Source organism: Malaclemys terrapin, chromosome 21 (assembly GCF_027887155.1).
Source record: "Malaclemys terrapin pileata isolate rMalTer1 chromosome 21, rMalTer1.hap1, whole genome shotgun sequence".
Classification (NCBI taxonomy): Eukaryota; Metazoa; Chordata; order Testudines; family Emydidae; genus Malaclemys; species Malaclemys terrapin.
This window is the reverse complement of record NC_071525.1, coordinates 19,154,525-19,180,959: the sequence shown is the minus strand read 5'-3', so window position 1 is coordinate 19,180,959 and position 26,435 is coordinate 19,154,525. Positions and strand designations below refer to the sequence as shown.

Genomic DNA, 26,435 nt, shown 5'->3' with positions numbered 1-26,435 from the left:
GCTTTTTGTTCAGAACTGAGCCCAGGCAGGGCAAAGGACCTTGTTTTTGTTTACAGCTGGACTCTGGAAGAGGGGCTGGGCTGTTGTGTGACTTGGCCACAGAATACCCAACGAGGCAGCCCAGAGAAGGGACCAGCTGAGACTGACCGTCGCGGCCGAGGAAATGGCAATGTCCCCTGCAATGCCGCGGCTGGGCAGGAGGGAACAGCCTAGAGACAACATCCACAGGAACATGCAGAGAGGCGGCTGGTTCGAATGGAGTCACGTCCACCAGGATGGAAACAATGAGAGCAGCTTCCCGTGAAACCCCAGAACCAGGCTCCCGCAGAGCCCAAGCAGAGATGTTTAGTGCACGAAAGAGACTCAGGGGGCCAGTGTCTCCCCTGCAACATCCTCACTGAGCTCTTCACCCCAGGCTGGGCTGGATTGCATCTCCCCACACAGGTCCTGAGACTTTCTCCCCCCTCCCTCCCAGCGCTTGCACTGTGAAACAGCTGATTCGTGGGGCAGGGAGGGAGGGGGGAGGAGGGAGAACACGGCACGCTGGGGAAGAGGCGGGGCCAGGGCGGGGATTTGGGGAAGGGATCCAATAGGGACAGGGAGGGGACGGAGTTAGGGCGGGGACTTTGGGGATGGGGTTGGAATGGGGGCGGGGCCAGGGGCGGGGAAAGGGTGGAGTCGTGGTGGGGAAAGGGGTGGGGGGCATGGGCACCCACCGGCGCCGGAGAAAGTTGGCGCCTATGTGAGAGGGGTCCAGGGGAAGCAGCTGGGGGGATCCCAGGGCTCAGTGAGGGGAAGTGTCTTCTTCCTAAAAGATCTGCTCCAGTTCAAACAGGAATTAATTCGGACAGTTCTATGTCCCATGCTATACAAGAGCTCAGACTAGAGGATCACATTCTGGCTTCAGAAGAACATGAGAGCAGCCAGGCTGGATCAGATCAAGGGTCCATCTTTCCCCTCCCCCCGCTATAACCACTAGACGATAGTCTCCTCTCTGTGGAACCCAGGAGTCCTGATTCCCAGCTACCCTCCTGCTGTAACTGCTAGACCCAACTGGCCTCTCAGAGCTGGAACCTAGAAATCCTGACCCCTGGTCCCCAACGCTCTAGTCCACTGACCCCACTGCCCTCACTACAGAAGTAACCCAGGGGACCCAATTCCCAGAACCCCCCTTCCCCCATCCCCACCAGAGGCGCCGAAATTCTAATATGCCGGGGGGTGCTCAACCCTCGGCTCTGCCCCAGGCCCTGCCCCCACTCCACCCCTTCTTGGATTTTGCTGCACAAACACAGGATAAAAATTTGGTCCCTGCCTCGAAGAGCCGTGACAATCTGAGTATAAGATAAGCGATGACGGATGGAGACAGACAGAAGAGCCCAAGGAAACGATAAGACGATATCGGTCAGCATTAGCGCTGGGTGTAATGTTTTGGCCAAAATGTTCTTTGTCGACAAATGAGTTTGACTGAAACAATTAATGAACACACGTGGATTTCAGAGAATTGTTTCAGTCACCCCCCAAACCCCCTACAAATGCCAAAGAAGTTTCAATGTTTCCTTTAGATCTTTTTCTGAGCCATCAGCAAACTGAGCAATCAATTATTCACACAACGCCAGTCAGCATGAGAGACGGGGGGGTGGGAGGGTGCGCCCCTGCTCCCTAACCATTGTCAGGCTGTCTGTAGGCACATGGCAAAGGAGATTGTGAAGGTAGGAGTGAAGGGGGATAATTTGCAGGTGTGTACAAAAGCCAGTTTCTCTGGACACGGTATAAATAAACAACAGCGGGCAGTTTCCTAGCTCAGAAATCGGCCAGGCAGTCTTATGTTACATGTATGTTATGTAACTGTGTCTATACCATTTGTGGATGGAGTCCAGTAATTTCCAGCATCTGGCCGGTTATTTCTGGCTGGATGCTGACATCTCAAGCACTTTCTCTTTTGGCATAATACACAAAGCTGATAATCTGCACCACTGAACCGTTTCTGTTTTACTGGTGATGACAAACCAGTTTGAAGCTCTCTCTCCACAGGCAGTGATCTGTAACATTACAGACACTCAGCAGGTCCCGTGTTCTGAGCGTTAACTGCTAACACCGCACTGCCAGCCGAGGGCCACCATTTAAATATGTGAGGGCTGCATGTTTGACTTGCCCTGTTAAAGTATAATTAAATCAACATTGATTTTTAAACATTTCTTCGAATATACAGGCTTTTGATACCATCTCACATGACTTCCTCAGAAGCAAATTAGGGAAATACAGCCCAGAGGAACCTATTATAAGGTGGATGTACAACTGGCTGGAATACCGTACTCAGAGATTAGTTATCAATTGTTCATTGTCAAGCTGGAAGATCATATCAAGTGGGATCCCATAGGGATCTGTTTTGGATCTGGGACTATTCAATATCTTCATCAATGATTTAGATAATGGCATAGAGACCATACTTATAAAGTTTGTGAACAATACGAAGCTGGGAGGGGTTGCAAGTGCTTTGGAGGATAGGATTAAAATTCAAAATGATCTGGACAAACTGGAGAAATGGTCGGAAATAAACGGGATGGAATTCAATAAGGACAAATGCAAAGTACCACTCTTAGTCCTGGTCTACACTAGGTGGGGGGGGATCGACCTAAGATACGCAACTTCGGCTATGAGAATAGCGTAGCTGAAGTCGACATATTTAGGTCTACTTACCGCAGGATGTGCACGGCGCTGAGTCGAGCGCTGCCGCTCCCCCGTCGACTCCGCTTGCGCCTCTCGTGGGTCTAGGTGATAAATCGATCCCCAATAGATCAATCACTACCCGCTGATCCGGTGGGTAGTGTAGACATACCCTAGCAAAGAATAATCAATTGTGCACATACAAAATAGGAAATGACTACCTTGGAAGAAGAACTGCAGAAGAGGGTCTGGGGTTATAGCAGATCACAAGCTAAATACGGGTCAACAATGTCATACTCTTGCAAAACAAAAAGGGAACATCATTCTGAGATGCATTAGCAGGAGTGGTTTCCACTCTACTCAGCACAGATAAGGCTTCAGCTGGAGGACTGTATCCAGTTTTTGGCACCACACTTTGGGAAAGATGTGGACAAATTGGAGAAAATCTAGAGGAGAGCAACAAAAAATATTAATGCCCTTTGAGGAAAGACTGAAAAAACTGGGTTTGTTTAGTCTGGAGAAGAGAAGATTGAGGGGGGACCCGATAAATCTTCAAGTACATAAAAGGCTGTTATAAATAGCAGGGTGAGAAATTGCTCTACTGAGCCACCGAGGACAGGACAAGAAGCAATGGCTTAAATTGAAACAAGGAACATTTAGACATTAGGAAAAACTTCCTAACTGTGAGGTTAAACACTGGAACAAATTCCCTAGGGACTTGTGGAATCTCGGTCATTGGAGGTTTTTAAGAGCAGATTAGACAAACACCTGTTAGGGATGGTCTAGATCACAGCTTCTCAAATTGGGCGGGGGGGTTGTGACCTGTCGGGGGGGGGGGGTCGTAGATTATAACGTGGGGGGTCACAAGCTGCCCAGCTCTGAAGGCAGCGCTGTCGCCAGCAGCAGCGCAGAAGTAAGGGTGGCAATGGAGCGCTATGTCTGCCGTGAAAAGCGACACTGACAATGCTTCTTCGCAACCCCAGTATTAAACAGTAACTACTGGGGAAAAAACAATAATTCTATAAAAATGTGTTTTAGTCTTGTGGGAAAAAAGAACTAGGTGGCCTTCTTTATGACAGCCAAAATAACACCGAAGGCCCAATTCAGGCCCTCTGACAGAAGCTGACTATACAGACGGCCTTTACATAGAACAGCACAGGCCAGAACCTGAACAAAACTAAGATGTAAAATTCCCTGCCAAATACGGTCATGGGCTATGGCCAGAGGAGGAAGGGGAAGGAAGCAATGCAAAAGGCCTTAGCAACAGAATAACTGCTTGTTGATGAAATACATGATAACTGCTTGTTGAAGAAACATAATAACAGCTTATATGAAGAAATTGCTTCTAGTAAAGGCCAACTTCTCCTATAGTTCCAGCTATCTGCCAACCAGCCAATCATATATCATCTTTGGGTGTCCTGTAATAAACCCCTATGCCCTTAACCGTAAAACCCCGGAAAAAAACAATATGTTCCTTGACAAGAACAACACTCCAACTGGTGCCAAGTACCACCCATGTCAGAAAACCACCAAGAAAACCCCCACCCAATAGGCGCCCAATTCTCGTAAATAATGAGGAAGCTACCGGGAAATAGGGACAGACCCCTACTCTTATTTTCGCATAAATGACGTATTATTTGTACTATGCTTGCCGTTTGACAGAATAAAAGCAATGTGTGCTGTGCTAGGTGTGGTAGTTTTCGGACTGCTACCCCAATGCGTTGGTATGCATTGCAATAAACTGGCCTCAGGCTTGAATCTGTAAACTAAAATCAATGTGTGGGTGACTTTTTCCACGACTTTTCCCACCGGACTGGAGGACCGTGGGCTGCTTCCACACCGATCCCAGGTGCCAGGTAAATGACCCTTCTCTCTATTTGGGCTTCGGTGGGGAGCTGCCCATAGGCTCTAGGTTCAGGTAAGGGTGCGCTGTGATCTGAACCTTTTGAGGCTAGACTCATTTGCCTGATCCCTGTTCGTTTTGTGTGTGTCCGTTTTGTAACTTGTTTCTGTTGGGTTTTGTGTGTTTTGTGTTAGTTAGCTTCGTGTGGCTCGGCCTTCGGGGACTGGTCCCCCCGGAGGACGATTGACCGGCTGCTGGGTGACCCCGGGAAAAAGTGGATCCTACCGTGGGTAGGGCAGAAATCCAAGGAATCCCTGGATCCTACCGTGAGTAGGCCGGACATCCAGGGAGTCCCGGAGCAGCCGAGGGGGTGGCAGGGCTCCCACCAGCAATAGGCTGGTAGTGGTGAGAGATGCCGTAACAGAGATCCCGAATTAGGTGTGCTGTGTGATTGTGGGCCATGAGGTGACCCTACCTCTGTTTCCCTTGAAGTGCCAAGAAGCCCCTCCTTGCTCGGAGAGTGAGGAGGCCCTGGGAAACCACCCACGAACTCCCAGGCAGTAGAGTATCCCATCCTGTTCTCTTGAAGACGAGCCAGTGCTCTCTGCCAGAGGAGGGGTGTGTGGGGACCGTGCCTTTCCTAACCCTCTGTGTGACTGACCTATGGACGAAACCTTACCCAGATCTTCCTCTTGGAGCCATGGGCTCCCTCCCCTTGCTCAGAGAGAGGGGGAGTCCCAGGAAATCGCCCGCCGTACCGGAGACAATGGGTCTCCTATCCCGTTCTCGTGAAGACGGGCCGGTGCCCTTTTGCCGAAAGCGGTGTGTGCGAGGACCACCCTTGTAAAGCCCTTCCTATTGGTGTGACTGTTGAGGTGTTGACCACACCTGAAAAGGAGGTCTAGGATAGGAGGTCTCGCCGAAGAGAGAGGCCTGAGCTTATTGCAGTAATGTTTTAAGTAATGGTTTGGTAGGAGTAGTAGGTGTCGTCATATATATATATATATCAAGCAAAATAGATCTAGGCAGAAATTAATCACCTCCTTAATTTAGCTAAAAAGTATAAATAAATAAAAGGGGGGTTAGCCAAAAAGCCCACCCTCCTTGTTGAATTGGTAGTAAAATAATGCCTGTGCCCATGGAAAAAAAAAGTGAACCAGCAAGAAAAAAGGATCGGGCCCAGACAAGCAGGCAGCCGCAGTTTAAGGAAGTTAAAAGAAAGAAAGTAAAAAAGTTAATTCTGTAGTTACTGAAAAAAATTAAGCAGTAACACTACGTAAATGTTAAAAGAAGTATGGGCTGGATGAATGGACTGTAAGGTGGATAGAAAGCTGGCTAGATTGTCGGGCGAAACGGGTAGTGATCAACGGCTACATGTCTAGTTGGCAGCCGGTTTCAAGCGGAGTGCCCCAAGGGTCGGTCCTGGGGCCGGTTTTGTTTAATATCTTTATTAATGATCTGGAGGATGGTGTGGAGTGCACTCTCAGCAAGTTTGCAGATGACACTAAACTAGGAGGCATGGTAGATACACTAGAGGGTAGGGATCGGATACAGAGGGACCTAGACAAATTAGAGGATTGGGCCAAAAAAAACCTGATGAGGTTCAACAAGGACAAGTGCAGAGTCCTGCACTTAGGACGGAAGAATCCCATGCACTGCTACAGACTAGGGACCGAATGGCTAGGTAGCTGTTCTGCAGAAAAGGACCTAGGGGTCACAGTGGACGAGAAGCTGGATATGAGTCAACAGTGTGCTCTTGTTGCCAAGAAGGCTAACGGCATTTTGGGCTGTATAAGTAGGGGCATTGCCAGCAGATCGAGGAATGTGATCGCTCCCCTTTATTCGACATTGGTGAGGCCTCATCTGGAGTACTGTGTCCAGTTTTGGGCCCCACACTACAAGAAGGATGTGGAAAAATTGGAAAGAGTCCAGCGGAGGGCAACAAAAATGATTAGGGGTCTGGAGCACATGACTTATGAGGAGAGGCTGAGGGAACTGGGATTGTTTAGTCTCCAGAAGAGAAGAATGAGGGGGGGATTTGATAGCAGCCTTCAACTACCTGAAGGGGGGTTCCAAAGAGGATGGAGCTCGGCTGTTCTCAGTGGTGGTAGATGACAGAACAAGGAGTAATGGTCTCAAGTTGCAGTGGGGGAGGTCCAGGTTGGATATTAGGAAAAACTTTTTCACTAGGAGGGTGGTGAAGCACTGGAATGCGTTACCTAGGGAGGTGGTGGAATCTCCTTCCTTGGAGGTTTTTAAGGCCCAGCTTCACAAAGCCTTGGCTGGGATGATTTAGTTGGGGATTGGTCCTGCTTTGAGCAGGGGGTTGGACTAGACACCTCCTGAGGTCCCTTCCAACCCTGAGAGTCTATGATTCTATGATTATAAAAAATTCTTGATTTCTTTGAAGCCATTCTTTTGGGAGTGTCTGTAAGGAATCCAGGCAAAGGATTATTTAAGTGAAATCATTTAACTATAAACAAGTTATTCAAATTTGCTAAAAAAACACTCCTGGTGTGTACAATCTTTGTTTTATAAGTTTAAAATAAATTGGTGTTGCTTTGGGGTGGTAAAACCAAAAAATACTTTTGTCAAACAAAGTAAACGAGTGTTGTTTAAGGTTGGTATTGAGCATTTAATCCTTAAAGTAACTTAATGCTTTACAACATTTAAATTGTTTTAAATAACACCAAAGTTGTGGCTGCAGCAGGGCAGACAAAGGCAGGAAAATGGGAAGGGTTTTTGGACGAGTTGCTGCAACAGTTTGGGCAAAGGTGTTTCTTGGTTTGCCGGAGCTGTTGTGGAGCTTGGTTTAGGAATTTTGTGCCACAACTTGGCAAACCTAAACAAATTGTAGCAAGTTGTGTGCAGCTTTATCAATATGGCCAAATGCCTTTTAAAGACCACTCTAAATCAAAAGACTGAACTCAGCTCTCATAAATTTCTAACAGAATCGCCCGATGCGACTACCGGCAGTGCCCTGCTGGCCCTGGCTCAAATAAACAGTCGTTTAATAAATTACACAATAGTCAGGCACTAACGAAATGTGTTAGTCTTTTTATATACAGCAGTCCTGCCACTCACTGAAACCAGGAGACTGGGTCTACATAGAGGTCCATCAGCAAAGAACTGCCCTGGCCCCATGCTAAGGGACTCTTATTAAGTCCTGTTAATTATCAGCACCGCTATAAAGTACTGAGAATTGACTACCGGCCCATGTTTCTCATTGAAATGGCTCTTCGACTGATCTTTCCTTCTGGCGTTGTTGTTCCTTCTGAACAGCAGAAGTGAAGAACAAGGTAAAGGGCTGGTAACCTCTCCTTTGTCTGCTGACAAACCCACTGAGCCTTCGGATCTTACTAAGAAAACAACTTCGCCACCCGAGGACATAATAAAGCCTCCAACCAAGCAAGGTGATTGTGCTGGTAACCCCTCCCTTGCAGCCTCATTGCCGGACCGCTAAGTGAACTAAGACTACGAAATCTCGAAGAATAGCTTGCGGAAGCTAGCCAAAACTACCTGAAGATGAAACTTTTAATATCTCTCAGCCTCTCCTCCTTAACGAATTTGGGGTGAGGAGGGGAAAAGTCATATTTTTCTAAATCTTAGCCAATTAGTAGCCTCCTATTTAGCCTGTATCATATTGCAATATACCCCTACTTATACCATTAATATTAGTGCCTCTCTGCCCTTTGTAAAGGTGTTTAGCCAACAAATGTGTTATAATTCTTCACAGGGAAAAATGTGTTAGTGTGTTGGAACACTGATAAACTGTAATTAATGCCACATTAGGAACCATTAAGTTCACGCTGTCCTTATCCAGTTTTCAAATGACATATTATCTCCGCCCTTAGTGCAATAACCCAGAAACTTCTAACAAAAATTGTATTAAGTATCAGCAAGTTTAAAAAAAGGCATTGCAGTGGGATCTGACATGTTCAAAAGTTCGAAATTTTCTAAATGACCAGCTCACGGCCGTTCGAAGCAATCTTGAACATCAGGTGTGGCCTACTGCCCTTATAGACACCTCAAAAGTACCATCTAATCTGTTGTCATAAAGACATACTTAAAATTTTTCTGGGTAAAAGGGCAATCGTTTGCAGTGTTCCTTCCAAGCATACAGGCCGGTTGAAGGGATGTGGGCTCCCACATACCGAATCCTACCAGGTCCGTAAAAAGAATGCATGTAACCAATTTATAGTCAGTGCTACCGCACTACTATGCTTTGCACTAAACTAATGTCCTTTGTTTTCTGTCTAAAGACCCCCGCCCCTTTCTCAGACACTGCTCTTCCCCATCACCCAGCCCGAAAAAAATAAAGCTGGTTTCAGGGAGGTAAGGTATGCAATGGGGGATGGGGCGAAGGTTGTAGGCCCACTTAGCGTCAGTACCCCTAGCATTAACTCCCTTAAACAGGCCAGCACCAATCTCGGCACTCCCAAGCTGGCCAGTTCACGATCCTCAGCCGTGTCCAGCAAAAATGAATCTTGGTGATGCCTACACGGCATCAGAGGAGGGAAATTGTGGGAAAAAAGAACTAGGTGGCCTTCTTTATGACAGCCAAAGTAACACCGAAGGCCCAAATTCAGGCCCTCTGACAGAAGCTGACTATACAGACGGCCTTTACATAGAACAGTACAGGCCAGAACCTGAACAAAACTAAGATGTACAATTCCCTGCCAAATACGGTCATGGGCTATGACCAGAGGAGGAAGGGGAAGGAAACAATGCAAAAGGCCTTAGCAACATGATAACTGCTTGTTGATGAAAAACATGATAACTGCTTGTTGAAGAAACATAATAACAGCTTATATGAAGAAATTGCTTCTAGTAAAGGCCAACTTCTCCTATAGTTCCAGCTATCTGCCAACCAGCCAATCATATATCATCTTTGGGCGTCCTGTAATAAACCCCTATGCCCTTAACCGTAAAACCCCGGAAAAAAACAATATGTACCTTGACAAGAACAACACTCCAACTGGTGCCAAGTACCACCCATGTCAGAAAACCACCAAGAAAACCCCCACCCAATAGGCACCCAATTCTCGTAAATAATGAGGAAGCTACCAGGAAAGAGGGACAGACCCCTACTCTTATTTTCGCATAAATGACATATTATTTGTACTATGCTTGCGGTTTGACGGAATAAAAGCAGCCTGTGTGCTGTGCTAGGTGTGGTAGTTTTCGGACTGCTACCCCAACGCGTTGGTATGCATTGCAATAAACTGGCCTCTGGCTTGAGTCTGTGAACTAAAAATCAATGCGTGGGTGACTTTTTCCACCACAGTTTTAACTTAAAAGTGGTGAGAAAAGGTAAATTAATTTTAAACAATGGGGTTATAAATTTAGCATTTAAAATCATGTTAATAGAAAAATGTGTTTTGAATTTACAAGGGGCTGGCTTTGTGAAAGGGGTTGCCAATACAAAAAGTTTGAGAATCGCTGCTCTAGATAATCCTTATTCCTGCCTCAGCGCGAAGGTCAGGACTAGATGACCAAGCGACGTCCATTCCAGTCCTACTTCGATGATTCTATGAGGCTACAAACAGGGCTGGCTCCAGGCACCAGCTTAACTAGCAGGTGCTTGGGGCAGCCAAGGGAGACGGGTGGCACCTGCGGCAATTCGGGGGCGGCAGGTCCCTCACTCCCAATTGCTGTCGCCGATCGTGATTGCGATCGCGGCTTTTTTTTTTTTTTTTTTTGCTTGGGGCAGCAGAAATGCTGGAGCTGGCCCTGGCTACAAATAATTATTCTAGAGGTTTCTCAGGGTTACCACCATTCTGTCCGTGGGACAAAAGGCTTTTGAATGATACCCAAATTGATCCACTCCTTGCAGCAGTTGGCCATGGATTTCATAGCATCGATCCAGCTTTCACCCTGAATATCGATGACAGCAGTCCATCCCCAGTACGACAATGGAAGCCAGACACCGGCGGGTTGTGTACAAAGGGGAGTGGAGTTTAGTGGTTAGAACAGGGAGGATGGGAGCCAGGGCTCCCCATCAAAGCCCAGCACTCGCTTTCAGGCTCGATGAAGACAGCAATTAACCCTCTTCGCTGTAGAAGAGACAGCTGCAAACAATGGAGGCCTCTGACCACGGCAGTAGGTCATGTGGCAGGTCAGAGCTGAACCGTGTGGACTGTGGGGTGTGAACACAGGGGCTAGGAGATCGGTAGCCACCTTAACAGCCTCCCTGAAACTGGCAGTACCCCCTGGAACTGGTTGAGCAAGGGTGGTGCCAGAAACTGAAAAGAATGTCGTTGTTTGCGCTGAATTCCAGTTTTGAATTCCAGCACCCATCTGCACATACCTCATTTGCTGGGGCAGGTGGAGCCGGGCTGAAGGAAGGATGGAGTCGCTGGAGCAGGGGGGCTGTGCTGTTGCTGTGAGGTGAGAGGAGGGATGGACGTACCCTGAGAAATCCAGCGCTGAGCTTGGTAGCCTGCAACAGTAGTCATGCACGGGGCCTTCTTGCCGTGGGGATTGTCAGCGGTCTGGTGGCGTAGGGACCGTGGTCTCCACGGCTCACTGAGGGGTAAGTGACAGCAACATCTCAACTCCTCGGGGCAGGGCTAAAAGGCTGGGAACATTTTGCAAGTCTGGGGTGAGTTGAGTGGAATAGGCTAATATTAAAGGGCTGTTATGAAGGGGACTGGGATCAATTGTTCCCCATGGCCACTGAAGTCAGGACAAAATGCAAAGGGCTTACCTGCAGGAAAGGAGATATAAGGTTCATATTAGGAATAACTTTGTAACGAAATAAGGACAGTTAAGCTCTGGAATCTGTTTCTAAAGGGGGTTGTGGGATCACTATCACGGGAGGTTTTTAAGACCAGGCTGGACAAACCCCTCTCAGGGCTGCTCTAGTTTTGCTTGGTCCTGACCCAGCGCGGGGACAGCACTGGATGACCTCGTGAGGTCCTTTCCAGCCGGACATTGATGTGATTCTGTGCTGGTCTCAGCCTATGCCCTGGTCAAAGGATCACGTCCATTGGTTGAATCAAGGCCCCTTGTCAGTTTTAGCTCAGCCTTTTATACCAAGCAAAAAACCCTCTTGGGACTCTTGGACCCAGTCTGAACCGGTTTATGCAACTCTTCCTGAGGGTTATACAGCTTTGGAGTTGTTTACCTGTGCCTTCCTGGCTGGTTCTTCTGCACATAACTTTTACAAGAGTGATACAGGATCGCAGAGATTCAGGTAACAATCATAAACTTAAGCCATATTCCCGCTTTGGAGATTTTCTTGATGTCGTACTCCTATTGGAGACCCTACAAGGCTAGTAGTGCCCACCCTGTGTTACCCTTATGTATGGAAACAGCCCCCCTCTTCCTATCCCACTGAGCAGGGAAATCTGCTTTAATCTCACTGCCCCTCTTCAGAGGTGGCTGCATCTCAGTGTGCGCAAACAAGCCCTGTACAGTGTTCCTGGTGGCTGTTATCTGGGAGACATGATTTCCCTTGGCAGAATCCGTGCTGGATAGACCCTGTCACAGCACGATCTCCCAAGAGCTTTATTATTCTATTTTCAATTGTTGTCTCAACCCATTACCCAGTTTTCTCTCACTTTTTACTTTTTACCTTTTTTTCCAGTTGTAAAAAGCAAAAGGAAGGGAGAGGAGGTGTATTTCCCCCACAGTCTGTCAGTTTTCCCTACTTTTTCACCCCCTTTTCCAGTGGGAAAAGACCAGCGCTACGTAACTACCTAACTGGTGTCGTGGTGGGTGTCTGCAATAGACACCAGACCAGGAGGATGAGGTAGACGAGAGTTTTTTCAGACAACTAACAGAAGTTTCCAGATTACAGGCCCTGGTTCTAATGGGGGATTTCAATCAACCTTATGTCTGCTGGGAGAGCAATACAGCAGTGCACAGACAATCCAGAAAATTTTTGGAGAGTCTTGGGGACAACTTCCTTGTGCAAGTGCTGGAGGAACCAACTAGGGGCCGTGCTCCTCTTCACCTGCTGCTCACAAACAGGGAAGAATTGGTAGGGGAAGTAGCAGTGGGTGGCAACCTGAGAGGCAGTGACCATGAGATGGTTGAGTTCAGGATCCTGACAAAAGGAAGAAAGGAGAGTAGCAAAATATGGATCCTGGACTTCAGAAACGCAGACTTTGACTCCCTTAGGGACCTAATTGGCAGGATCCCCTGGGAAGCTAATATGAGAGGGAAAGGAGTCCAGAAGAACTGGCTGTATTTTCAAGAAGCCTTATTGAGGGCGCAGGAACAAACCATCCCGATGTGCAGAAAGAATAGTAAATATGGCAGGTGACCATCTTGGCTTAACAGTGAAATCTTCGGTGAGCTTAAACATAAAAAGGAAGCTTACAAGAAGTAGAAACTTGCACAGTGACTAGGGAGGATTACAAAAATATTGCTCAAGCATGGAGGGATGTAATCAGGAAAGCCATGGCACAACTGAAGTTGCAGCGAGCAAGGGATGTGAAGGGTAACAAGAAGGGTTTCTACAGGTATGATTGCAACAAGAAGGTGCTCAGGGAAAGTGTGGGCCCCTTACTGAATGAGGGAGGCTACCTAGTGACAGATGATGTGGAAAAAGCTGAAGTAATAAATGCTTTTTTGCCTCAGTCTTCACAGACAAGGTCAGCTCCCAGACTGCTGCCCTGGGCATCACAGCATGGGGAGGAGGTGAGCAGCCCTCAGTAGGAAAAGAACAGGTTAAGGACAACTTAGAAAAGCTGGACATGCACAGGTCCACGGGGCTGGATGTGCTGCATCCAAGGGTGCTGAGGGAGTTGGCTGATGTGATTGCAGAGCCATTGGCCATTATCTTTGAAAACTCGTGGAGGTCCCATGTGGTTGGAAAAAGGCAAATGTAGTGCCCATCTTTAAAAAATGGAAGAAGGAAAATCTGGAGAACTACAGACCAGTCAGCCTCACCTCAGTACCTGAAAAATCATGGAGCGGGTCCTCAAGGAATCCGTTTTGAAGCACTTGGAGGAAAGGAAGGTGATCAGGAACAGTGAACATGGATTCACCAAGGGCATGTCATGCTTGACCAACCTGATTGCCTTCTATGCTGAGATAACTGGCTCTGTGGATATGGGGAAAGGGGTGGACATAATATAACTTGACTTTAGCAAAGATTTTGATATGGTCTCCGATAGTACTCATGCCAGCAAGTTAAAGAAGTATAGATTGGATGAATGGACTATAAGGTGGATAGAAAGCTGGCTAGATTGTCAGGCTCAATGGGTAGTGATCAATGGTTCAATATCTAGTTGGCAGCCAGTATGAAGCGGAGCACCCCAGGGCTCAGTCCTGGGGCTGGTTTTGTTCAACATCTTCATTAATGATCTGGATGATGAGATGGATTGCACCCTCAGCAAGTTCACGGATGACAAAAAGCTGGGGGGAGAGGCAGGTATGCTGGAGGGTAGGGAGAGGGTCAAGAGTGACCTAGACAAACTGTAGGATTGGGCAAAAAGAAATCTGATGAGGTTCAACAAGGACAAGTGCAGAGTCCTGCACTTAGGAAGGAACAATCCCATGCACTTCTAAAGGCTGGGGATTGACTGGCTAAGTGGCAGTTCAGAAAATTCCTAAATCTCTGCAGATTATTTTAGTTATTTCAGTCTGTCACCAAAGCTCCTTTCCTTGCAGCTTTGCACGTTTGTGTATGATGAGTTATATGTCTGGGATATTTATATACTGGTCTACAGGTTACAATGTGCTGGCGGATCCTGTGGGGAGAACAAAACTAACCGTAACCATTTCTTTTCCCAGGGAGATGGCTGATCTCAAACGTACTGGTGGTGACCTATATAAAGAATATAGAAATACTCTTCCTGGTATGTCTGTGGAACAAATTAAACAGATAGAGGCTGCTATCAAAGCAGGAAACTTCTTAGAAGCAGCTTCTGTGGTGCAGACACTCAAGAATTTGTCAGGCATTGAATTCAATATCGCCGTCACGGGGGAGTCGGGATCTGGAAAATCATCTTTGGTCAATGCCATCCGGGGCCTGGAAGACGAAGACGAAGGTGCTGCTGAGCCCCGTGCGGTGGAAATGACCAGAGCACCAGTACCATATTGTCATCCCACCTGTCCCATAATGATCGTCTGGGACCTGCCCTCGATTGGGACCCCAGATTTTCGGCCAGACACTTATCTGAAAGAAGTGAACTTCAGCCGCTACAATGTCTTCATCATCATCGCTTCAGAGAGGAGCAGATTCTGCCACACCAAGCTGGCCCGGGAGATAAAGAAGATGGGAAAGAAGTTTTTCTTTGTACGCTCCAAAGTGGACTTGGACCTGTATAATGAGGAAAGCAAAGAGAGCGTCAATGAAGAGAGAACCCTGAAGAAAATCAGAAAGGACTGCGTCAACAACCTGTCCAGAGTAGGGGTGAGCTCCCCACAGGTTTTCCTTGTCTCGAGTAGGGAATTTCAGAAATACGATTCTCCACAGCTGCAGAAGACTTTGCTAAAGGAATTCTACAACCACAAGATGGAGATGTTCAGAGCCACTGAAGCCACCAGGGACAGTGGGTAAGAAACCTTCCTTTGGTCTGTTCCTTGTTCAGAGCTTTAGCAAGTGTTATACATTTAGTAATTGTTTTAAAATAATATCAAGTGGGAAAAAACAGCAAAAATAAACATCCTGTCCTGTATCATCTGAGGGGCCAAATCCTGGAACCCGAAGGCAGACAGAATTCCCGTTGGCTGTGAAAGTGGAAGGATTCAGCCCCATACTCCTTACACAGACCATCTAATAACCCTTCTTAAATAACTCCCAGTTTTCATTAACAGCCCAGACTCCTCATCCACGGCAGGATTTGGTTTCCAGACAGAGAACATTCACTCGATACTGTTGCCCCTTTGTGACCCAAGTAGATAGTCAGAGTTCAAGTTCCCAAGATGTCCCACTTGGGCACAGAAAATGAGGTATTTTCTGGTATTTTCTGGTATATTCTTTGAAGCAATCTTGTTTATTTACCAGGAATGACCAAAGTCCTGCTTCTCCAAATGCAGGAGAAACCAGAAACGAAAGAATGGTTACTAGCGTACAGCTCCAATCCTCTTTAGCCGACACCAGATGCAAAAACGCTCTCTCTTTCTCTCGAGCTTCTTCCAGGGTCATACACCCACCTCACAGATCGCTGCTCAGCTTTCCTGCTTTTTGCCTCTAACTCTGAGTCTGTCTGTGTTCTGGTTTGCAACCCAGCTTGTCTTTTTCACATACCCACACTCAGGTGGTCACAATACCTGGTGGAACCCTGCCGCCACATAGTGCTCGTTTCTAGGCCATCTCTACTAAGCCTTGTGTCAGAGGTGTCCCTTGACTATCTAACAACTATCTTAAGAGAAGGGCACATTCACATATCTTGTTTAAGGAGGCTTTAACTTAACCCATTACAAGGTTTCACCCAGCTCCTAACACCCCACCACCATCTCTGGTTTTGTTCATCCTCCTGATGAGACCTCAGATGGTGACACCCAATACCCTATCCCAAACAGAGAAAAAAGGAATAATTTAACAGATTACAGATCATACAAATTTAGCTATTTACATATATGCAGTGCCCTTCTGTAAGGACAGTTTCCCATCACGAACACATAAGAATTTTATATCTTCCCAAATCTCTCAGGGGCTTTTCTCTCCCTTGATTTTCTTTCAGTCTGCTCCCAACTGAAGAGGTGTCTATTATTTCTGCAGAACTTGATGGCTCTGACAGTCCCTCCCCATTCTTTTGGAAGCGGGGCCTCATTACTGTCACAACTTACTCAGTCTCAGCTTCTACAGCTACATTCTCAGTTTTGGGAGAAGTCAGTTGAGTTTCAGACCTCCTTTTCTCCCCTTAGGGTCTCTGAACCCTGATTGTCTGGCCTCCTCAGGGCCACACTGTGCTTTCAGGCTCCTTGCTATGCCCCTGAATCACTCTCTTGTCTGCACTCCAGCTAGTCTTTTTCACACACACAAACAATACCCAGTGGAACATTACACAACGTTTTCAGAAAGCTGCTGAGGGTAGGATTTGGGTTGTGCCCAGGATCAAAGGCCCCACTGTGTTATCTTGAACCCCCCCACCCCCAGTTACTGTGACATCAGGCAGCCTGCAAACATTCTAGCTTGCAAATGAGCCCCAATCCTGCTACATCCCCTGAGATCACACGCCTCAGGTAATTTATTTTGTCACAGGAAAAATTGCAGCTTGCTGATTTCACCTTTAATTTGGCTTGGTGTAGCCTCTCCAGCACAGCTTCCAACTTCTGCAAGTGCTCCACAAACAGCTTCCAAATGACAATGGTGCCATCTACATAGACCAGGCAAGATGTGCTCCGCGGGTCTGCTGGCACAACATCCGTCAGCCTTTGGAACATTCCAGGGATACTACAGAATCCAAAAGGCATGACATTAAATTTTAAAAGGCTCTGTTGCTGGCTCATAAAATTAAAAAGTTTGTAGAGCAGTTTTTAAACTAAGGGCTGGGGGAAAGTCGACAGGTGTGGAGGAGCACGTGGTTTGGACAGAGACATTCCTAGGATCTATTAATGGAGATTCTCTATGTTCTAGTAAGGAGGAGAGGATGGAAGATGATAAAATATAGGTAGGATCTGATAAGAAACAGTCAAATGAAAATGAGTCCATTTTATTACATCATGTAATGGTAGATAGTTAAAAAGTGGCAAGTTTTTTAAGTGCTTATACACAAGTCATAGGAGTCTACATAATAAGATGGGTGAACTAGAGTGCCTCGTATTAAATGAGAATATTGATATAATAGGTGTGACGGGGCAAAGCCAGATGGCTATAGTAAAGTAGTGGGAGACAGATATATTAGCCCCAGGCTAAACAAATCCCCATTACAAGGATAAGCAAATGGCAGCTGTTCCAGGTCAATTAAGACCCCTGGGGCCAATTAAGATCTTTCCAGAAGGCAGGGAAGGCAGCTAGGTTGATTGGGACACCTGAAGCCAATCAGGGGCTGGCTGGAACTAGTTAAAAAGCCTCACACTTAGTCAGGTGGGTGCGCATGTCAGGAGCTGTAGGAGGAAGCTGCGCTGTTGGAGAAACTGAGCAGTACAAACCATATCAGGCACAAGGAAGGAGGCCCTGAGGTAAAGGTGAACTAGATATTGAGGAAGTGGGGGCCGCTGTGGGGAAGTGGCCCAGGGAATTGTACTCATCCTGTTTCCAAAAAGTCAGCTACCATAGCTGCTATGATTAGGGTCCCTGGGCTGGAGCCCCGAGTAGATGGCGGGCCTGGGATCCCCACTCCCCTCCCTGATTAATCACTGAGACTGGGAGACAACAAAGACTGTGTGAGGGAGGGTAGCTTATCCTCACCTCCCTTGCTGGCTTATGATGAAAATGGATCAGTAGGCTGTGACCCTTGCCTCTAGGGAGAGAAGGGCTATGTGGCTCTGAGACTAGCGAAATCTGCCAGGAAGCACGGGACTCACTGAGACAAGGTCAGAGCTTTGTCACATAGGCATCACAGAAACTTGGTGGAATGAGGATAAGCAATGGAACACAGTAATACCAGGGTACAAAATATATCAAAGGGACAGAACAGGTCGTGCTGCTGGTGAAGTGGCACTATATGTGAAAGAAAGCGTAGAATCAAATGAAGTAAAAATCATAAATGAACCAAACTGTACCATAGAATCTCTAAGAATAGTAATTCCTGCTCTAATAATAAAAATATAGCAGTAGGGATATATTACCGACCACCAGACCAGGATGGTGATAGTGACAGTGAAATGCTCAGGGAGATTAGAAAGGCTATACAAATAAAAAACTCAGTAATAATGGGGGATTTCAACTATTCCTATATTGACTGGGTACATGTCATCTCAGGACGGGATGCAGAGAGAAAGTTTCTTGATATCTTAAATGACTGCTTCTTGGAGCAGCTAGTCCTGGAACCCCCAAGGGAAGAGGCAATTCTTGATTTAGTCTTAAGTGGAGCACAGGATCTGGTCCAAGAGGTGAAGATAGCTGGACCACTTGGTAATAGTAACCATAATATAATTAGATTTAACATCTTTGCAGCGGGGAAAACTCCATTTAATTTCAGAAAGGGGAACAACACAAAAACGAGGAAGTTAGTGAAACAGAAATGAAAAGGTACAGCGGCAAAAGTGAAATCCCTGCAAGCTGCATGGAAACTTCTTAAAGACACCATAATAGAGGCTCAACTTAAATGTATCCCCCAAATTTAAAAACATAGTAAGAGGGTCAAAAAAGAGCCACCGTGGCTAAACAGCGAAGTAAAAGAAGCAGTGAGAGAAAAAAAGGCATCCTTTAAAAAGTGGAAGTTAAATCCTAGTGAGGAAAATAGGAAGGAGCATAAACTCTGACAAGTGAAGGGTAAAAATATAATTAGGAAGGAAAGAATTTGAAGAAGAGCTAGCCAAAGACTCAAAAAATAACATAAAAAAAATGTTAAGTACATCAGAAGCAGGAAGCTGCTAAACAACCAGTGGGACCACTGGTTGATCGAGGTGCTAAAGGAGCACTCAAGGACGATAAGGCCATTGTGGAGAAACTAAATGAATTCTTTACCTCAGTCTTCACAGCTGAGGATGTGAGGGAGATTCCCAAACCTGAGCCATTCTTTTAGGGTGACAAATCTGAGAAACTGTCCCAGATTGAGGTGTCAATAGAGGAGGTTTTGGACAAGGCCCGGGAAAGATGGGATTCACCCAAGAGTTCTGAAGGAACATGAATGTGAAATTGCAGAACTACTAACTGTGGTATGTAAACTATCATTTAAATCAGCTTCTGTACCAGATGTTTGGAGGATAGCTAACGTGATGCCATTTTTTTTAAAAAAGGCCCAAGAGGTGATCCTAGCACTTACAGGCTGGTAAGCCTGACTTCAGCACCCGGCAAACTGGTTGAAAGTATAGTAAAGAACCAAATTATCAGACCCATAAATGAACACAATTTGTTGGGGAAGAGTCAAGATGTTTTTTGTAAAGGGAAATCATGTCTCACCAATCTAAGAGAATTCACGGAGGGATCAACAAGCATGTAGACAAGGGAGATCCAGTGAATATAGTGCACTTTGTTTTTCAGAAAGCCTTTGATAAGGTCCCTCACCAAAGGCTATTAAGCCAAGTAAGCTGTTGTGGGATAAAAGGGAAGGTCCTCTCGTGGATAATTAACTGCCTAAAAGACAGGAAACAAAGGGTAGGTATAAATGGTCAGTTTTCAGAAGGGAGAGAGGTAAATAGTGGTCTCCCCCAGGGGTCTGTTCTGGGACCAGTCCTATTCAACATATTCATAAATGATCTTTTTGCCAGAAGCTGGGGTAGATGGACCTTTGGTCTGACCCAGTGTGGCCATTCTTATGTAAGGGAGGAGGGAGAGGGTGGAGGGCAAAGGTTTCTCCCTGCTAGGGAGACCATAAGTCCCAGTTTTGGCCAAGACAGTCCCCTTTTAAAGCCCTGTCTCACTTTCCTGATTTTTTTTCTCCAAAACTGGGTATTTGTCCCATTTGCTCTTCCCAACTGCTTAGTTCCCTCACCTGTCCACATGGGGTGGAGGAACATGGTGGGAGTGAGAATACCAGCCCGCGGGGCGGTGCTCAGACAAGCTGTGATGTCAGGCAGCTCAGGCCATCCCCTGTGTCTGTGAAGGGGTGTCAGGAGGCCAGCCGCGCAGGGGGGTGTTTCGGGTGAGTGTGGTTATGGGGCTTGGGTGAGCGGCTCAGGCCAGCTCCATGCAGAGTGGGCTCGGGCGAGTCCCCCACGGTATCCGGTTTTCCTTTGGGGAAATATGGTCACCCTACTCCAGGCTGTTCTCCGAGTCCAAACGCACAGACTCAAGGAAATTAACATTTAAGGGACGTGAAATCACGTGGTCAGGCCCTGCTCAGTTACTGGGAGGGAAGGCAGATTTCCTGGGATTTCAGAAACTTAAAAGTGAACTGTTGCAGTTTTTTCTCAGGCTTTTCCTGGCACCACAGGACCCCTAACGATGTGCTGGGGCATCAGGGCCAGCCCTGCCTGCCAGGGGAGAGCCCCCTCCCCGCTCCCTCCAGCACAGCACCCACTAGTGGCACATGTACGCAGAAATGAAGCTTTCTCCTTTGGGCATTCTGAACACTTTATTTTATTTATTTATTGCAAGTTGTGAGCAATAGTTCCTTTCCTGCCAGCCCAATGACTCTGTTACATGGATACAAGGACGTCTCTTTTTGCTGGGTCTCTCTCATTTAATCAGTTCCTTGCTACTGCAGGGGCCCCGGGCACTGGTGCAGCTCGGTGCCTCTTGCTCCCGTCCTGTGGCAGGCGATAATTTGGTCTCCTGAGGGCGGTAATGCTTTGGTCTCACTTTGGTAGTTGGGTTTAGTGTGCAAGTTCTGGGGGCTGTGAGTGGCCTGCGACATACAGGGGGTCAGACTAGGTGATCTAGGGGGTCTCTTCTGGCCTTCAACTCTGTTTCTATGACTCTGACTCTACTAACCGTGGGTTAGTAAATAGTTGTTGGGAGGGAAAACCCCTAACCCTGACTGAAATTTGTGTTTTTTTTCCCCAGGATAATGGAAGATTCAAACACTCACTGGGATGGTTTCTTTTCAAAATGGAGCAGTAAACTGCCCGGTCTGTCTGAGGAGGAAACTGCAAAATTCCAGACCGCTATCAAAGCTGGAAACTTCTCAGAAGCCATGTCTGTGGTGAAGATGTCTGATGACATGTTAAGAAATACCACGCTCAACATCGCCATCACAGGGAACTCGGGCTCTGGGAAGTCGTCTTTCATCAATGCCATAAGGAGCCTGAACGATGATGACAGAGGCGCAGCTGAGACTGGGGTGACAGAAACAACAAAGGATCCAACTGCTTACCCCCATCCCATTCACCCAAATGTGATTGTGTGGGACCTTCCTGGGATCGGAACAACGAAATATCCGGCAAAAACTTACCTGACCGATGTGAATGTTTATCGTTATGATTTCTTCATCATCATCGCAGCCGGGCGCTTCACAGAAGCTGAAACCAAACTTGCCAAAGAAATCAACAGCATGGAGAAGAAGTTTTACTTTGTCCGCACCAAGGTGGATGTGGACTTGGCTAATGAACAAAAAAAAAAAGATTTCAAAAAGGAGAAAACTCTAGCGGCAATCAGAAGTGACTGCATGGACCAGCTACAAAAAGCAGGGATCATCTCCCCACAGGTTTTCCTGGTGTCAAGATGGGACTTTCACAAGTACGATTCTCCCCTACTGCAGGAGACTTTTGCAAATGACCTCAACATTCACAAGAGACATGTTCTCATCTGTGCCCTGCCCAGCACCTCTGAAGAAATCTTGAAAGAGAAAAAGAAGGCCCTGCAGGAACAGATCTGGAAACAAGCCCTGAAGTCGTGCGCTCTCGCTGCTGTTCCTCTCCCATTTCTCTCAGTTAAGTGTGATGTCGACATCCTGGTGGAGAACATGAGAGAGTATTGCAAGTCATTTGGCCTGGATGATGATTCCATCGAATCACTTGCTAAACAAGTTCGGATGTCTGCTGATGAGCTGAAGTGTGTTATAAAGTCCCCTCTGGCCAAAGCTATAACAAAAGAAGAGGCTTTGAAGCGGCTCAGAGAGGCTACAGGGGAACCTATGATGAGAGTTAAATCTTTTATCAGCCTGATACCACTGATTGGCACTGGGATAGCAGCAAAGAAGTCTTACAGTGTCACCTCTGAAGTGTTACTTAGGTTTTTGGATGAAGTTGCAGAAGATGCTCAACGAGTCCTGAAAAAGGCTTTGGAGGGAGCAGGGAATAACCAATAACAGTGTCCCAAGGCAGAGCTTCTCCCCAGCTTCCCAGGATAAACTGCCACATCCCTGGTCTCCTTTCTGCAGTTTGATTGTCCCAAATGTAAACAAACCAAGAGACAAAACCATTTTTCAGCTCAACCTTCCACTGCCGACTTTCACAGCCTCTCCTCCCAGGGGTCTCTGGCAGTCCTGCTGCTCCTGCTTCCTGGCTCTCTCTCAGCCAGTCCCTCCTCAGTGGGTCTCTCTAGGGTCTGTCCGCACTGCACACTAAGCGTGGACTCCGACTCGGGTTTAATCCTCAGCCCCACTTCCTTCCACAGCCAAATCAGACTGACTTGGGTTAGTGAGCACTCAGGAACAGGTTGTAGGACTCTGCCGGGAGGTTGGGTCAAAGCCTGAGTCCCACTGAGACTCAGGTCCAAGCCCTGTCATTCTCCAGTATGGACACAACTCATGCTGCAGACCCCAATCAGAAGCTCTGCGTAGTGCAGTGTGGACGTGCTAGCACAGCCCTGAGACCTGGGTCCAGCACTTGTAAACCCAGGTTTCCAGTGAAATGTGGACGCTCATGTGCAGGCTTGGAAACACCGAGTCCATAAGGTCAGGTCCCAGAGACCCAGGCTTACAATGCAGTGTAGACATGCTTTCTCGGACCTGTATCGCCCCAGGTGGCAAAAAACAGAAGAGCAACAGGTCTGACACCAAACCCAGGTCTAGTGCAGACTCGATCTGAGTAGAGAGGAGGTGGCATTTCCTTCCTTCTCACATGTAATGTGACAGATGAGAGAAAGACTGACTAGGATTTGGGGAGGGGAGGGAACAGCTACGTTTTTTCTTTTAAAAAGAAGATGATTTTTAACCAGGCTGGAACCAGACAAACGGGTAAAATTCCCAGCTTTGGCCATGTCTGTTAATCATTCCCCAGGATGGAAAAGCTTAAGGGGACACTGTCCGATGAAATACCGTATTAAACACACACTCCTCTCCTGTGTCACTAAGAGCATTGGGCAGAGGTGTGAATTCTCAGCACCACTACGGCCTGGCCTAGGCTTGACAATTAGATCACCCTCGCTACATTGCACAGGGCTGTGAAAAATGTCACACCCAGACCCTGAGCACCATAGATAGGTCACCTAACCCCTGGTGTAGATGCAGCTAGATCGATGGAAGAATTCTTCTGTCCACCTAGCTCCTGTCTCTCAGAGAGGATTAACAACATCAATGGAAAACCCCCTTTTGTTGATGTAGGAAGTGTCTATACTATGTCGCTACAGCTGCAGTATGGGACTACCCAGAGTGCAGACATGGCCTACGGGGCTGTCTAAATTATGGAGACTGTCTATCAGCGTAGCTACATTGCCGTAGCTATGTTGGCATAGAAATGTAGTTGCAGCCTATGCACAAGGAAAGGGTTTTTCCATCGCTGTAGGAACCCCACTTCCCTGAGTGATGGTTTCTTCCATCAACATAGCTGCGTCTACACTAGCGTTATGTCGGCATAGCCACGCTGGTCAGGGGATGCTAGATCTGGGACTAGTCTACCAGTTTTTCACTCTGGGGCTCCTAAACCACTCCTGGAGCCAGATCTCTTGTCTGGGATCCTTCCTTGGGAGGTGGGGTGCTGCTGGCCACCTGCCATAAAGCCAGTGCTGGGACTTCCTGAGCTTAGAGTTACTGTATGTCAGGTTCCCAAAAGGAGGGAGGGAGCAATCGGGGATGTTGCTTAACGGCAGCTCATCTGCTCTGCAAAAACCTAGGACGTTTCCTGTTATCTTTTAAATCATCCCCCCCCACCCCCTCCAGGCTGAGAGAGATCTCAGAGCCCCACGTTGTTTGTCGGCAGACTCACAATTCCAACACGACTGTGGAAACTCTGATCTTGTATTTTAACCTCTTGGGGAATATGTGGCAGGGAAGCAAAACACACAGGCTTTGGCAAAGGAAATTCTTAACCATAGACACCAACCAGCCACCATGTGCTCTGGTTGCAAAACTCCATCCCCCAGCCCCGCAGGGATCCATACGACCCCATTGTTTCATGGGGTGGGCCAAGCATGAAGGGTCATTACAAAGCCAGTAGACCTTGCCTGTCATCTCGACGGCTCTCTGTTCTAGTGCTCGACGGGGTGTTAAGCCCCCTCCCAGCACTGGAGATGTCTCGGTATTGCCTCACAACAGGTTGTTCATAAACAAGATTAAACTGGATTTCAGCCCAGGTGAACAGAATCCAATGGTGAACAGAATTCAACATGGAAGCCTGCAAACAAAATGGTTGATGTATCGCGGACACAGACATACAAAATGGCGGACATAACTTGGTTCAGACCTTCCACGGTCTGTCACATCCACATTCCGAGCAGCAAGACAATCACAACCTGGGAGCTGTAGCCTGCTCAGTGACCCAGATGTCAGTTCTTGCTGCTTTGACGGCCGGCCCAGAGCCCTAGTCAGAGTCCGTCTACACTTGGAGCTAGGGGTGTGATCCCCAGCTCCCAGAGACATCCTCACGCTCGCTCTCATGGAGCTAGCAGGCTAAAACAGTAGTGTAGTGAAGCCAGCTTGGGCAACAGCAACATAGGCAAGCCATCTTGAGTACAGAGCCACCTGGACCCCCAGCTCCAAAGGGCAGATGTAGCCTGAAATGGACTCTCTGAGAAACCCCTGGGACCAAATCCCCACCTGGTGTGAATGGATGTAGCTCTGTTGATTCAATCCCATTTACACAGCTGAGAATCTGTTTTTCTGTCTACAGCCATTTACCCAGCCTCTCCCTGGGGTTGGCTAAAGTTTCTGTTCTCTGATCACGGTGCTGAAACCAGAGGCTGTTATTAACCTGTAACGAAGATGTACCCTGAGCAGGGTTTGGAAGCATCTGGCTGCTAAACCTGTATCAGAGGCTTAATAATTAATGAGAATCTCACCTCTGTAATTGACAACCCTGAGCTGCGGGTTGAGCTACTGCTGATGCGTATAATCCCTGATTTGATTGATTGATGCTGAGTTTAGATCTGCTTGAGTGTCCGGGAACCACCGACCCCACTCAGACTGAGCTGAGGGGCTGGGTTTGTAATCACAGGGTGTTTCGGGCTCTCAGGAGAATTAGTTCATGTGATGCTACGTATCAACCCGTCGCTGTTGATTTGCTCAATGTTCCATACTCGGTAACCAACGTGGATTCAATCTCACCGCTCCATGTACTCATTGCTTGTGATTTGATGGTCATTCCAAACCTTGGAGAAGTGCATTTATCCTTCAATAAACTGCTGTAGAATTTAATCTGACACTTTGTGCATCTGAGCTTTATTGCTCTTAGGAAAACAGGAATTAAGGGGCATAAACTGGATCCATGCTTGGACTCCAGCCCGGCAGGTTGGATATTTGTACTGGATATTTATATCTAGGAAGGAGGTTGGATTTCATGAACAGCCAGAGTTGTTGTAATGAATCATAATGAAAAATATTGGTGGGGACACTAAACTTCCAGCGTCAGGGTTTAAGCCCATCTCTAACTCTTAGAGACCAAGGCAGGGATGGGTTGAGGGGGACAGGTTCTCTCACCTCTGGTACTGTGGGGTTCTTACCCTTCCTCTCGATCATCTGGCCCTGACCATGGTCAGAGACAGGAGACTGCACTCGATGGCCCTCGGGTCTGATCCAATCTGGCAATTCCCATGTTCAGTGATGACATTGGATATATCCCTGTATTTCATTCATTTATTTGATTCAAAGTGACACAAGAAGCCCCCTCTCCCTGCCTCGAAGCTACCAGATGAAACACAATGCAAATATAAATGCAACAGCATTGCCAGTTCTCACGCGTTCATCACAAATCTCGCAATAATTGACATTTTCCTTAAAGTCCCAGCTCCAGGAGTCAGGTGATGATGTGAGAATCTCAGCTTTAATTTTTTCCCAAAGTTAATATGGAGACAAGCTGGAAAACATGACCCATAAAGGCTCAAGAAAAACAAACAAACAAAAGAAAAAAAACCACCCATCCCCATTCTCTCTCTTCCTCCTCCCTGTGCGCCCACCTGTCCTGGAGGAATCCTTCTAGGAGAGAGAAGGGAGTTCAGTCTTTACAGCCTAGTCCAGCCTTGCGCCTCTGTTGATCACACTCCCCTCCTGGAGCTGGGGATAGAACCCAGGAGTCCTGACTCCCAGACCCGCCCCACTCTAACCAT

General features: G+C 47.2%; 1 protein-coding gene across 2 annotated transcripts; it reads left to right on the top strand.

Annotated features, from left to right (window-relative positions):
• Window positions 1-4,019: 4,019 nt before the first annotated feature.
• LOC128827533 (interferon-inducible GTPase 5-like) lies at window positions 4,020-25,532 on the top strand. 2 transcript variants are annotated; one of them, XM_054011470.1, is made up of 3 exons: window positions 4,020-4,520; window positions 14,255-15,019; window positions 21,021-25,532. In XM_054011470.1, exons 2-3 carry the CDS (start codon window positions 14,259-14,261, stop codon window positions 22,261-22,263), a joined length of 2,004 nt encoding a protein of 667 aa, XP_053867445.1. In that variant the 5' UTR covers window positions 4,020-4,520; window positions 14,255-14,258; the 3' UTR covers window positions 22,264-25,532. The 2 variants fall into 2 exon arrangements, with proteins under 2 accessions (XP_053867445.1, XP_053867446.1); XM_054011471.1 differs by lacking the exon at window positions 4,020-4,520 and adding an exon at window positions 10,970-11,042.
• Window positions 25,533-26,435: the final 903 nt, after the last annotated feature.

What these genes read in the sequence shown, in the direction of transcription:
- LOC128827533 (XM_054011470.1), top strand. Translation starts at nt 14,259, where the DNA reads ATGGCTGATCTCAAACGTACTGGTGGTGACCTATATAAAGAATATAGA. An exon ending in GAAGCCACCAGGGACAGTGG is followed by an intron (nt 15,020 to 21,020) that starts GTAAGAAACCTT and finishes TTTTTTCCCCAG; the next exon opens with GATAATGGAAGATTCAAACA.